This window comes from Vanessa cardui, chromosome 29 (assembly GCF_905220365.1).
Source record: "Vanessa cardui chromosome 29, ilVanCard2.1, whole genome shotgun sequence".
Taxonomy (NCBI): domain Eukaryota; kingdom Metazoa; phylum Arthropoda; class Insecta; order Lepidoptera; family Nymphalidae; genus Vanessa; species Vanessa cardui.
Genome location: NC_061151.1, coordinates 3,670,059 through 3,685,704, shown reverse-complemented (window position 1 = coordinate 3,685,704; position 15,646 = coordinate 3,670,059). Strand labels below are relative to the sequence as shown.

Below are 15,646 nucleotides of genomic sequence, written 5' to 3'. Positions count from 1 at the left end.
GTCGGTGAAGGTAAAACATCGTGAATAAACCTGCATGTCTCTAATTTCAACGAAATTCTTGCCTAATGTGAATCCACCAAAATCTTTGGACCAGCGTAGTGAGATACGCTCCAAATCTTCTCCTCAAAGGGAGAGGAGGCCTTAGCCCAACAGTGGGTAATTCATTTATTGACGGTTATGTAATTACATAATATATAAATGAACCAAAAGCAATTTGGTCCAACTTAGTGTTCAATGACAATTTTTTTTTATTTCGTGTATTTGAAATCGGAACGCGTAGTAAATAAATGAACGATCAAATTCGGTTCTAGATGAATTCGAATCGAGTGGTGTGTATACCGAATTTCATGGTTACGCTACTCCGAGGTCCCGGGTTCGATTCTCGGCCGAGTCGATGTAGATTATCATTAGTTTTCTGTTGTCTTGGGTGTGGGTGTTTGTGATACCGTCGTTACATCTGATTTTCCATAACACAAGTTTAGCTACTTACATTGGGATCAGAGTAATATATGTGATGTATGTTTGTTATTAAAAAAAAAAAGAATTCCATTCAACAAAAAGTATGTATATATTTTAAGAAGATAAGACGTTTCCTATTTAAATGTTAAGTATTAGCTATTTTAGGATTGTATATTTGTTTTGTAAACTGTATAAGGAAGACGTAAGAATTTTACGTCATTCATTCATTACCTTTGGACAAATTTTATCTCATTGATTTCCTTAAGAATAACTGCGCTGTGAATACTTTAACTCGTTGCATTTTGACAGTAACATTCAAACGTTTTAGGAGCAATGTATCTTATATATTAACAGAGTCGGATTTAAAGGTCTGGAGGCCCCTGGGCCACAAAGCAGTGGGGGCCCTAGACAAACAGAAGCGTGAACAACCTAATAATTATATTATCATGAATTAATTACTTTTTCATTTCAATCACTAAGCTATGATTTATTATTATTATTATTATTATTTTTGTCTGAGTCATTATGGTAATGATAAGTAGAAGATCGATTATGGTCTTACTTTGAAGAGCTTCAGCCGTAAATGCGCTGAAAATTAAGGAGGATAATTAATTACCATTTTCTTAATTGTTACGATTTAATAAAGAATTAATTTTAAATGGTGGAAATTACTGGTCGAGTAGAGAGCGGCACTATGGCTACAATAAAAAAATAACAAATGAAAAACGAGCGAACAGAAGTTGTCAGTTTAAAAAGTAAAAAATGTAACGTTATTTTTCGGTTTTAGCGATATGAAATCTGAGAACTAAGATGGTCAAGAAAATTAAAAAAGTATATTTTAAGGGGTTATTGTCATTTCTATATGTCTTATCTATGTTTTGTCTCAATTCCAGAGCGTCTGAAGGTTCCTTCTTCCCGCCAAAACTGATTGCGAAGAACGAGATAATCTACGTGTACGACAAAGATCTCTGCCGGATTATGCCTCTCAAGTTCAGGAAACATATTTACAAAGAAGGTTCGATATTTTTTTATTAAAAACTCCTTGCACTAATAATTTGGTTGCTTATACTCAACAAACTGAATAATTTTGAAATTGAAATAATTTGATATTTGATTTTTTTAGGGCGTATTATGTAACTAAGATTTAAATTACAAGGGCTTTATCTAACTATACCATTATTGATAAAATTAAAGTAACAGCCTGTAAATGTACCACTGCTGTGTTTAGACCTCTTGACGTTTTGAGGAGAATGTTTGCACTACCCTACAATGCTGCTCCAATACAACCGGCATTGTAAGGGTAGATACACATTTGGCAGAATTTCATTGAAATAAGACACATGCAAGTTTCCTCACTATGTATTCCTACACCGCCAAGATAAATTCCATGGTGCTGCAAACCTATGCATGGCTTGGTACCAACGTTTATCAGTTAAGATGTCAATGGGTCATCTCGGCTATAACAGGATTTCATGACGATGTTTATGTTCACAGCAGAACACCAGATCAAAAATAGCCAGGATATATGCCATATCGGCTGTAACTTTAAATTCTTGTTTATTTTCAGGCATTCAAGCAGGTCTTTACACTCCACCGAGTAATTATTTGGAAAATGCAGAAGTGAATCCAGATAATAAATGCTACTGTCAGGGGGAGAAGTGCCCACCAAGAGGGTTGCAAAACATAAGCCCATGTCAATATAGTAAGTATGATAAAACGCATATATAATTATTGGACTCTTGGCCTTGTTTGGTTACTATTTGCAATAAAATATAATTATTTTTATTATATTATCATCTAAAAGTAAAAAAAAAGTAACAGCCTGTAATTTACCCACTGCTGAGCTGAGGACTCTTCTTCCATTTCTTAATGGAAACCTTTGACCTTCTTCTTAGAAGGTTTGGAAAATATTCCAACTTGATGTTCCAATGCGGGTCAGTGGAATGCACATGTTGCAAAATTTCGATGAAATTAGACACATGCAGGTTTCCTCACGATGTTTTCCTTCACCGCCGAGCACGAGATGAATTATAAACACAAATTAAGCACATATATATAGTGGTGCTTGCCTGGGTTTGAACCCAAAATAATCGATTAAGATGCACGCGTTCTAACCACTGGGCCATCTCTGCTCTATTATTACCATCTAATCAAAAGATTAATAGATTTAGGCACAAAATTACTTCTATATACTAATATAAGATATTCCTAGTAAATCGTTATCAAATCACGCTAGTCTAATATATGTAGTATATTTGTATACCCACATGGGTAAAAAGTTTACCATAATTTACCATAATAATAAGTAAATATATTTGGATAGAAATCGAGTAAAGATATAAGCACATATTTTTTTATTAATCGTATAAAAAATAATACTTCTTGTTAAATTTCTTCTTGTTAAAATCAAGCGTCTCACCGTGATCTTATTAGGTAGGGCTTTGTCCAAACCCAGTTGGGTAAGCAGTCTTGCTTACCCAAATGGGTTTGGACAATGCCCATCAGAAGCAATACTATGCCTGTTTGATGGTCTCATCAAACAGGCATAGTATTGCTTCTGATTTGAAGGTTAAGTTAGTCAGTGTAATTACTAGCTCAGGGGACATGAAATCTTAGATCTGAACGTTAGTGGAACGTCTATCATAGGCATGATTAATATTTCTTGCAGAACCAATACTTGGAAAAGGCTCCATAAGTTATGATACCTTAATATTAAAAACAACATTTCTTGGTGGTAGGGCTTTGTGCAAGCCCGTCTGGGTAGGTACCACCCACTCACCAGTTATTCTACCGCTAAATAATAGTACTCAGTATTGTTGTATTCCGGTTTGAAGGGTGAGTGAGCCAGTGTAACTACAGGCACAAGGGACATAAAATCTTAGTTCCCATGGTTGGTGGCACATTTACGATGTAAGGAATAGTTAATATTTCTTACAGCGTCATTTTCTATGGGTGATGGTGACCACTTACCATCAGGTGGCCCAAATGCTCGTCCGCCAACCTATACCATAAAAAAAACACACCCAAAAAAGGTTTATTGATAACTCTTTTATTTTTCAGATGCTCCAGTCTACTTATCGAATCCTCATTTTTATGATGCGGAACCGTCTCTCCTAGAATCTTTCGAAGGTCTCAAACCGGACCAGAAAAAACACGAAAGCTACGTATTACTACAACAAGTACGTACTTTTCTTAGAAGTTTTCATTATTCCCATTGACAAAACTTTACACCATGACAGCTTTGGTCAAGTTTCGAGAAATTCGCTCTCTTCTACCTTACCAGAAACCTTAGAGGTACCCATCTGGATAGGTAACACCCACTCATGAAATTATCTTCCGCCAAACAACAGTACTTGGTATTGTTGTGTTCCGGTTTGAAGAATGAGTGAGTCACTATAACTGCGCACACAATGGACATAACATCTTAGTTTCCAAGTTTGATGGCGATGAAAGGAATGGATAATGTTTCTTTCAACGCCATTGTCTTGGCGGTGGTGACCACTTACCATCAGGTAGCCCATATGCTCGTCCGCCAAACAATAGCATAAAAACCCAGCAATGAGATCCAATAAGTAGTTTATTGTAAATATCTTGATATTATTAAAAGTAATAATTGTTTATAAAAAGTGTAAAGCAAGGTCATGTTATCAAACCTTGTGTATTCTAAAAACGCTAATATATTTGAAAACCTATTTAGCACACAAAACCAGGTCTGCTGGCTGTTATATAGAATCAAATTAATATTAGATTATAGTCTAATAGTTCTGGTAATGTTTGCAGAAAATAGGTGTACCCATCGAAGCTCAGGTGAGGGTCCAGCTCAATCTGAAGGTAGACCAAGCTCCGAACATCAGGGTCAACAATATTCACAAGTTTCCAGATATCATATTCCCTGTGATGTGGGCTCAAGAGGTAATTTATTATTTCATTAGTATTCAAGTCTATATAATTATGTATGTATGTTAATCTTTTTGGATTAAGCTTGGATAGCAACAACAATAAACAACAACAACAACAACAGCCTGTAAATTCCCACTGCTGGGCTAAAGGCCTCCTCTCCCATTTTTAGGAGAAAATATGGAACATATTCCACCCCACTGTTCCAATGCGGGTTGGTGGAATACACATGTGGCAGAATTTCTATGAAATTTGGTGAATAAAAAACATGCAGGTTTCCTCACGATGTTTTCCTTCACCGCTGAGCACGAGATGAATTATAAAGACAAATTAAGCACATGAATCAGCGGTGCCTGCCTGGGTTTGAACCCGCAATCATCGGTTAAGATGCACACGTTCTAACCACTGGGCCATCTCGACGCTTGGATAGCGCATAATTAAAAAACCAGTTATATGTAACTTAATTACTAAGCAGACCAAATGAAATAATAAATAATATCTATATGGTCGAGAAGTGTGTACACCGGCTTTCATGGGTGCGCCACTCCGAGATCCCGGGTTCGATTCTCAACTGAGTCGATGTAGAAAAGATCATTAGTGTTCTATGTTGTCTTAGGTCTGGTTGTTTATGGTACTACTGTTACTTTTGATTTTCCATAACACAAGTGTTTTAGCTGCTTACATTGGAATCAGAGTAATGTAATATGAATTTGGAGAAACTTTGGTTTGGTAGGGTTATTGTTTAAAATGTAGACGTCTTTACAAATATTTAAACAAGCATTTATCTTTTCAGGGTATAGATGGCATCCCAACATCAATATGGAAGTGGATTTTCTTGGGTACAACATTCGGTCCAATCGTAGCACCAATCATATCTTACTCGTTAATAATAATAGGTCTCGGAATATTAATAAATGTATTCATAAAAGCGTACAAAAGCTTTGTCATTGGACAAAACTCTTTAGAAATCGTAGAAATAGGACGTGAAACAATCAGGCGCGGTTCAACGCTCATTATAAACGGTTCGCACAAACTTTTGCCCAATAAAGAGGCGTCGTACCAACCTTTGAACCAATCAAATCCAAATATTCCTCATACCAGTCGAGAGGACAAGTTACATGAATTAAATTATATAAGTAGGACAGATAATATTAGTACGAGTATCGATGAATTGAAATCAATACTAAATAGGGATTTCGTGAAAGCGAATTTCTCGGAAACCGAAAGGGAATCTTTAATACATTCAGATAACACTTTTATAATGTCCGAACACCGTCGGAGTAGGATATACAAAGTGACTGATAGTTATTAGTAATTAATTTAGTTTAACAGCGTCCAATGAACGTACTTTTTGTAACTAATCCGTCATTTCTACTCGTTTCGATATTTGACACCGTCTGTCATCGTGACGTAAGCTGTCAAAAATGACACGAGACATTTAACATTATCTGTGTTGACTTTTTGAAATGGAGGCAAAGATTTGACGTATTAAACGTCAATATATATTTTTTTCTTTGTCTAAAATTATTGTGTATGTGTTTGAGATTGAAAAGATCTGAATATATAATGGATACGAATAATAATCGTTTAAATGTCAAAATTTAATTTGGCTAAGTGTGTATTTTTTTTTTAGTTATAAAATGTTGCTCAATTGGAAACGATTAGAATTTACCAAATATTAAATATTGATCGTAGTGGTAACATAAACAATGTAATTCATTTTATCTTACTTTATAAGGAAAATGTAATAAAATTATGAAAATCTAAGAAAATTCCAAGAAGCTCCCATAATATTTTTCATAATAAAAATATGCTAGTAATTGCAAATTATTATGAAAACTAAAACATATCCAAGTTGTAAAGCATACAAGACGTCAAAAGTATGCTAAATATATATTTTTAAATGACTATGAGAATTATATTTTAACCTATAACATAGGTGCCTTTTATTCATGTATATGTTATCTGTGAAAATTACTATTAAGCAACCGCGCTGTCCTTAAACTTAGATACATAACATAACTTTTATCGATATTCAAAAATAATATGTTTTCTAATTAAACACGGTCAGGTTTTGCGGTCTGAGCTACCTGCGGGAATTAAGGAGTTGTAATTATATTCTTCTCTTCAAGATATGTTAAAATTTCTCCAACGATATATAACGGAATAAATAAAACAGTTTATCAAACATATATAAATATAGTTAATTAGCATATTAAAGTATATTAAATCTGTATACTCTAAATCAACAGTTAAAACTAAATTTAACAGATATAAATTTTATAACATATATTATATGTATACGGTCGTACTTATAAGCGTTGTTTATTTGGTTTTTAGTTAAAGAGTTTATTCTCTCTTTTTATCATCAGTGATTTGACATTAGTCAAACAAAGACATAACACATGATATTATTTAACTAATCTCTTAACAATATATACAAATAATATATACAATTTTCATATGACAATAGTATTGTACAAATAAGACGTAAATAATAAAAAGATTTATATAACATTTTATAAAATACGAAAATTGAACACTATATACTAGTCGATAAAGATTATTTTTCAGTGATTAACATAATCAATAAATATATTTTGTAATAATGACTAAAAAAATCGTTTTTCGTCCAAAATTCAGACGATAGTAAAACCTCATAAAGATATTACAGCTAGATTGAGTTAATACTGTTTCCAAATTCTGAAATTATAAAAAAAAAATCACCAAACAAAATGGTCGCCGTCTTAAATGGGGGTTGGTCAGGCAGACTGCCAGGGGTGTAATCCTCAAGGCAACCTATAAGGCTGCGTTCAGGCACATGTAATTGAATCACGTTGAACTTAAATAGGTAATAAGTATAATAATGAGTGCCTTTAACTTAAATCATAAAATTTGTAGTGAAACTTTGTGGACCAATTAATTCAGTAGCTTAAATCTTAAATTACTTTAACTATGAACAATTGTTAACTATTTACAAGATTATATCAGAAGTTATATTTATATAGTAAATTGAAACATAATATATACTTTTTTAAAAATCATTAAAACAGCAATAATATTATTTGTAATATTTCTTATCTTCTTCCCGCCAAAATCCGTCGTCTTTCTAAAGTCAAAAGTGACATTTAACAGTGTTGCTATATCTAGAGCTTATATTATAATAATATTAAGATTTTCAACCAAATATTTTATAGATTCACATTTCAGATTCACATTACAGATTCTTTTATAGATTCACATAAAGTACACTTTAAAGTACGGTCGTGTAAATATGGGAGACTTTATTTATGTAACTTTAATTATATAACTATTTTAAAATAATATTTTTACTGCAACTCAATTTGCGAATGATTATAACAGACGGTTGACATATATGTTAAAAACACAGATGTTTACGTGTAATACTTGTGGGAACGGCAGTTTTGCAGTTTCGATTATTTTGATACACTTAGTTATAACATATTACAAAACGAAGTTACCAATTAAATAATATATTTATTGTAGAAAATGCTACATATATTAAGCATTGTTTAGATGATAGTACATTGCTTTACTGCATGTATGATAGTTTTGTTACAGATACCTCATTTAATCTCGAGCTATGGAGTAAAGAGGCCAGGAGAAGTATCCAATTTAGGTTGTTATTCGAAATTAATGTAACTATAGCCTGATCCAACCACAGAAAAAATATAGATAAACAATATATTCCAATAGCTCAACTATATTGCACTCAACTAATATTTCTACATTTATATTTATATGTATAATATTCCAATTTACTTATATTTACTTCCAAAATTCCAATAACAATTATATCGGATGTTCAAAACGCCATTTTGTCGCGAATCACAGATAGAAGCTCTCGACCAATGGTATCGCATCGATTCGATGTCAATTGTTGTTTATTGGGCTATTGACATATTGTTGTTGGAATGGGCTATATGTTGTTGCTAATTGGAATTTAATTAACATAATTCGGGGACAATTTTTATGAATATGTACAGTCAAACTCCTTACCTCTTTATTACATTTCTCGTACTTATAATAATAATCAGTTTTTATACGTCAATGATTAATTAATTTAATGAATTAAAGGCGTAATGTTTACCGAAAATTTGATACGACATTAATTATTATTGTTATCATTAATCTAACAATATGAAGTCTAGGGCTCTTGGGTGTATTTTTTTTTAATTTGCTCAATTTTTTGTTGTACGAAGGGTCAATAGTTTTAAGCCTAAAATATGACACATTTAATATTTCTTTTGTTGTATTTGTTACATAATTATACTGTTTGTGGTTTATTTTCATGATATTTGATATTTTCGGGTTGTTATCTTGCATTTTATTTATTTAGCCTAATTTTTTTTTTTATTTCGCGCTTTTTTTACGGTGTTGCCACAAACTTTATGATGTTGTAATGTAAAAGCTCATATTAAGCTTTAAGAATAAAGACTTCAGATTTAATATTATAATTATGTAAATGATTTACATAAGACATTCCAATTTCTATGTAATTGTGAGGGTATTAAGGACATTAATTATACATTATATGATACTGTAAATAATACTTTAAGGTCAAAATTTTGTATCCAGTACCTTGTTATAATAAAATGTGAATATTCAATTGTTTGTTTTTTATTTTAAATAATTAAAAAAAACCTTTAACTATTAAGATTTTTTATAATTAAAGATAATATAGTTAAAGATTTGCAAACTTTAAGTTCTAATGCTGGGCTACGAAAAGGTCTGCCTTTGAGAAGGTTTAGAGATTATTCTACTACGCTATTCCATTTCAGAATCAAGTCTCGAACGAATTCTTTTTTTTGTCAAAATTGGTCCAGCTGTTAGAGAGAAGTTAAGTGACACTTACCAGATAAATTATCAAACATTTCATCTTACAGTGAAGTTAGTAAGTTTAATATACGAATAATAATACGATTTTTTTCGAGTGTACCTAAGTACGATAAGAGTGTTTTATATTTCTTAAAAACAGTTATTTTCAGCCGACTTCAAAAAGGAGGAGGTTATTAATTCGTCTGTATTTTTTTTTTTTTTTTGTTTGTTACCTCATAACTTTTCACTGGGTGGACCGATTTTGATTTTTTTTTTTGTTTGAAAGATAGTGCTTCCCGTGGGGTCCCATTTTTTTTTAATTTTTTTCCGATGATTGTATCCGTATGAAAACGACATAAGTCTTAAATTTGCATTATGTATATGCGCGACAAATAGGTGAATAACTGAAAATCACGTTAACCAATTTTGATAATTCTTTTTTTATTATAAAATATTTACTTCAAGGATAATTTGGTGAAAGTTTGGTAAGGTTTTGAGCACAGGACCCATAGCAAAGTAACGGAACGGAAGGGAACGGAACAATTCTGAGGAGCACGTTAGCGATACTCGGTCGAATCTTTTATTTTTATGTTATTTGGATATTTGAGTCACCTTCCGTAATGCGGTAATGTTAATGTAATTATCAAAGTCGAATATTATAATCAACTAGCTACCCAGCCCGGCTTCGCACGGGTGCAATACTGATACTAAATATACTACAGAATTTGTTTATTTACGACATCACATCGCAAACTTCTAAAATTATCAGTGTTTTTTTACTATATTGGTCATGTATTATATATACTAACCTTCCTCTGGAATCACACTATCTATTAAAAAAAACCGCATCAAAATCCGTTGCGTGGATTTAAAGATATAGGGACAGAGAAACCGACTTTGTTTTATACTATGTAGTGATGGAACTCCTAAACGACTCACAGTTAGGGTGCGATATGGGGCAGAATTTCTTACTATCTTTAATCAAATTTTGTGTATGTGATGTAATGTAATATGATGTACGACATATATTAGCTCTTTTTCAAAGTTTTTTTGCTGAGGTCGATTACAGCTCTTTCGAGGGATCCTTGTAGTTTATGCCGCATGACGTATTAAAGTCGCATTTTCGAAAGTCTATTTTTGCTTTTTTCGCAAGTTTCCCTTAAATTGTCCTCGAAGTAGTTTATGACTCAAAACGGAACGCTTAATCTATCCATATTAAGACAAATAGTTAGTCAAATTCACAAGCTTTACTTAAAATCAAAAAATAAATAAAAATTTTAACAAAAAGAAAAACCGACTTCAAACAAAACACTACTTTAGAACAAATGAATATGCACTAAAAAGTGTTAAAAATAATTGCGTATTCAATACATTTTTTAGAGTCCTCCTAAGTAAAATGAAATGAAAAATATTAGACTACTTAAAAGTCGATTTACGGTTATATAATGTAGTTATAATTATTGCTATATTTGGAGTCGGTGTGACACAAACCTTGGAAACTAAGATGTCATGTCCCTTGTGTGTGTAGTTACACTGGCTCACTCAACCTCAAACCGGAACTGTTTGGCAGTAGAATATCTGATGAGTGATACCTACTCAGACGAGCTTGCACAACCCTACACAGACAATTTCATACACGACCTATTTTTTTGTTAAAATTACCATCAAATTCTTTATTTTCTTAATTAATAAAGCTAACAAAAATTACTATTTTATGTGTTCTGGAATGGAAGCTCATTTTGATAAATAAAACAAACACGTGGCATGCGAAAAAGATTATATTTTGCAGCGAACTGTACATGATAATTAAAAAAGGTTTGTCAAGACTTTTGACGCCAATTTTGGCGCGAAAAGTTTACATTTCCAACGTTGCTGTTCTTAAATTAACAGCTTCTAGACCAAATATCCCTATATAGCTTACTAATTTAACGTAAAACAATGTTACTGTCAATATTTACTTTAAAATATATTTTGAGTCTGTGTATAATGTCACAAAAATGGCGTGTATCACTATTTCATAATAAGCTACGTGTATTACTGTGATGTTTACATGTGAAATTATTGAGGATATCAGAATAAATTTTTAATTTGCAATATCACAGAATATATCGCTACACAATAATCTTTATTTAATACAATTTTATTTATATATAATCTGTTGCTGAAAATTGGCGGCAAAATTTGACAAACCTCAGAATCTTCGTAATTAATACAAAAAAAAAATCATACAGCGAGACTTGACTTTTAGATTTTTTATTGACTAGTAAAATATTATGCCTTATTATGATAGGTATAATTAATCAACTCGAATTTTACGTCTAAACAAGCGTTTTTTATACTCTATGGTATACTACATTCTGGACATTTTTTCACATAAACATAGACTGCAAAACATTGTCTATGGTTTAAAAAAGTGACAGTTATTATAGACTGTCTTATTTTCGATAACTGATTTATATCGCTGTACATAAAGACAAGCTGTGCAATCTATGTTCGATGCTCCATTAAAAATCCTTCTTGAAATTAAAAAAAAACAACTGTCATTTAATTTCAAGATGGACGCCATTAAAACAGTTTAAAAATACGTTTTTACCCTAAGATATAGGTACAGATGAATTAAAAATTATTATAAAAATCTTATATTTCACATTTAAAAATTACGTATATCCGTTGCATCGTATAACAGACGAAATTACCGACATTTTTATTACATATAATATATAATGACCACGTCGACGAGTTATTGATAAAACTTAGATTAAAATAATCAAGCGCACATAAGGCAAAATTATTTTCATTCAAAACAGATCACAGATAAATTAAAAAGTCAACGTGGTAGAATATATTTTTCTATTCACTTACGTTTCATAATAAAAAAAAAACAACTGGATGACGTCATCATTGTTATTTGTGGGTAGATATAATCTATAGTCTATTCCAATCAAAGATAAATAAACTTTAGATTACACTTAAGTTACATTAATCACAGTTCTTGATTGTTGATCTTTATTTATAATACAACACTATTTCACTGAACTACTTATATCCTCTTGAATTTCACTTCCATAGTTCTGATAATAGTTCGATGATAAAACCGCCATTTTTAAATTCATAATCATTCAAGCTATCGACCAATGATAATGCGTCAAAACAAGGTCAAATATTGTTTATTTGCATTTAACTCTTTTTGGAATAGACTACACACTATCAATGATATTATAATCGAATGAACGAACGAATGTCTGTAATTCATTCGTTCTGTTAAATACAGATAATTAATAAAAATGCCGGTACACTATACACTAAAACATTAGGCTACCTTCACAAATAGGCCGAGAAAATTTTAAGTAAAACTTTAACAAAAATATTACTTAGTCTATATATTAATACGATTTTCTCTCCTTAATACAAAATAATGGAAGATACGAAGCTTTTTTACACTCGGAAAAGAGAGTATGATGAAAGTGACAGCGATTAGAAATTTATTACGTGAACGCACCCTTAAAAAAATATTCGTTATATTAAAATTATAGCGCAGTCGGCTTCGGATTACTTTTAGGGTGTTGTTGTCATGTGTCAGGCAAAAAATGTAACCTATCTCCTTTCTTGGAGAACAAGTTTGCTTCATACCAAATTTTATCAAACTCGGTTCAGCGGTTTAACTCGTGAAAGAACGACAAACAAACAGGGTTACTTTCACATGTATAATATTGATTTATAGAGAAGGGGAAATCCCTTTGTGTATTTTTTCTATGTTATGATACTTTTCCATATTATGTATTAGTAATTGTAGTACTGTAAATAAACATAAAATAGTATATGTACTATTGGATTTTATAAAACATTAATTATATTTTTATAGCCATTTTCAGCTTACTCTCTGTTCCTAGTTACTTAAAAATATTTATGGTGGGCATTCACGTATACTGAATATTGGCGGTACGAATTGGGCCAACGTTTGAAATGTAGTAATCTTACAATGTTGAGCGAATATATTCCAGCCATTAAAGTTTGAAGCCCAACAAATTTCAATCCAATATGTGACCAACATTTGGCCAACCTTTTTACTAACAAATATCGTTTGATCCAATTACTTTTAATCGAATATATTTTGAAATTGTGTAGTGATGCTTATTCTAAATATAAATTGAACTTAATTACTAAAAAAAAATGAATAGATTTTGTCGAATAATTTGATTTGATAATACAATCTCTTATTGCTCACCACAATTAATATTAACATTAATCGTTAGCACGCTTATCGAATACATTTAAACTTACGATAATTTAATACTTAATTGAAAATCGATATTAAATCGATTCCCAATAATCGAATACTGCGATTGCGATCGTTTCAACCTTGTCCGAATAATAAAAATTTACATCTAACCTTTTTAAAATTTCACGTTATAACCGCGTATACAGTTTTGAATCAAATAGGTTTTTATTTTTTTGAGTATACATTATTTACTTTGATCGTATAATCCAACTAACGCTAACAAACATATATGATGTATAACACGATTTTTAATTAACTGTTCAAATATCTATCCATCCTTTTCTGAGTCATAGAAAATTATTGTTGATAGAAAGAGAGACAAGATAACCTGACATAACTTTTAAAAGGTAAGGCAAATTGGTAGGGTTACTTTAGTTGTAATTAAATTATAAGTAATAAAGGGTATTAGTATTTCTATAAACAGTATGTTTCATATATATGTGATTGATGAATGGTTAATATTTGGATAATACATAATGTTTAATGTGACAGTGCACGGTAAGAACTAGCGCGCACTGGTAACTTTTGTCACGGTGACTGTTTCGTCACTCTTGTCGAGTCCATGAATATGTATGGAGGTTCACATTACGACGTGACATTTGTGTCTGCATCTGTACATGTTCACGGACTCGACAAGAGTGACGAAACAGTCACCGTGACAAAAGTTACCAGTGCGCGCTAGTTCTTAGACTACCTGTAAATAGTAGAAAATTTACCGAGATACTTTTGTAATGCATTTTATTTTATTTTTATGTGATATTGTATTTACTGTTGTACTGAGAATAAAATAAAAATAATGTCGTTTTCTTATCTCAACCCTCAACGTTTTGAATTATATGTTAATAATACAATAATACTATATATAATAACACTTCACTTTGAATATCTTCAAAGTAGTTTGAAGCAAGTTCAAGTTTATTAATGAAATAGATTCCAATTTAAAAAAGAAAAAGAATATTGCCAGAGACTAAAATAAACTTAAAGTATCACAATAATAAAATATAGTTAGTTAATCAGCGGGTTAGTCAACCATTTTTGGAACCGGTAGTTGATTTTTCTTTGACTAAAAACTATATTACGTAACATATGGGTATATTTAACGACTGCTAAATTCACAAAATGAATTTGAAAAGTTGAATTTTCATTTGGCGAATTAGAATAAGGCTTGTATTAGTAATGATAAAAATGATGAAGATGATGATGGTGACTTGTGTGAATTCTACGACATAAGTGGTAGGTTGTCTGTATACCACAATTGAAATCGTATTATACATCGTATGCTTGTACTAAAATTACATCTAACCTAATATGGCGGCTGTAGAAAAGAAAAAAATAATAAAAATAATCGAGTATATTAAACATATATACAAATAAATACAATTTCTGTCTATGGACGGTATTGTCTATAGTTTTATTTTTTTCGTGGTAAAAATATTCTTATTACTATTTTTTTCATACTGTTCAGTCGGTGAAAGTGAGAAAAAAAATCTACCTTACTCACAACCGGTTAAAAAATTGACGATACACAATAATTGTTAAGCGATAAATAATATTATATTTATAATTTTAAAGCTGTGTAAAAAATTATTTGAATAATTTATTTTATGATATGGCAACATTCAATATGGCGGCCGTGAAATTAATTTAGTTAGGATTGATTGTAAAATTTATATGTGGTTTGAATTTTTTTAAATATTAACAAAAAATATAGAACTAGAATTTTGATAGTACATGTTGCCAGCTCATAAAATAAATATAATTTAAACAAAGGGCAATTCCGAAACAGCAAATTCTTCTGCGAATTTTTTGTTAAATTATTACATAAATAATTAACGTAACAGCTGATAAAAAAACAAAAATACAGATTAAAAAGCGCAGAAGAGTGCTCGTTTAATTCTATTTAATCATTCAGTTTTACAAAATAGACAATATATTTCCGATATTCTCGATTTTTAATCGATGTTTAAATATTATTTATAACGAATAATCGATTTTATTTAATCGTTTCAATATAAAAATGACTTTAAGACAGATTTATATATTATCTATTCTATATGACCTTTGCAAAAAGATATAAAAGCAGCTATTGGTTATTAGTTTAAAATAGTGAGGTAATTATTACGTATACATGTTATTAAATCTACTTATATCTATGGTATACACAGTTTTGTC

The 15,646-nt window shown here is 30.9% G+C and overlaps 1 protein-coding gene across 1 annotated transcript in view; it reads left to right on the top strand.

Annotated features, from left to right (window-relative positions):
• Positions 1-6,533, top strand: part of LOC124542042 (scavenger receptor class B member 1) — a 135,665-nt gene extending 129,132 nt beyond the window's left edge. Inside the window, exons 9-13 of the mRNA XM_047119998.1 lie at positions 1,353-1,474; positions 2,027-2,161; positions 3,520-3,638; positions 4,240-4,371; positions 5,150-6,533. Of these exons, the coding sequence (XP_046975954.1) occupies positions 1,353-1,474; positions 2,027-2,161; positions 3,520-3,638; positions 4,240-4,371; positions 5,150-5,668 (1,027 nt within the window). The 3' untranslated portion in view covers positions 5,669-6,533. The remainder of the gene's footprint in view (positions 1-1,352; positions 1,475-2,026; positions 2,162-3,519; positions 3,639-4,239; positions 4,372-5,149) is intronic.
• The last annotated feature ends 9,113 nt before the right edge of the window (positions 6,534-15,646 follow it).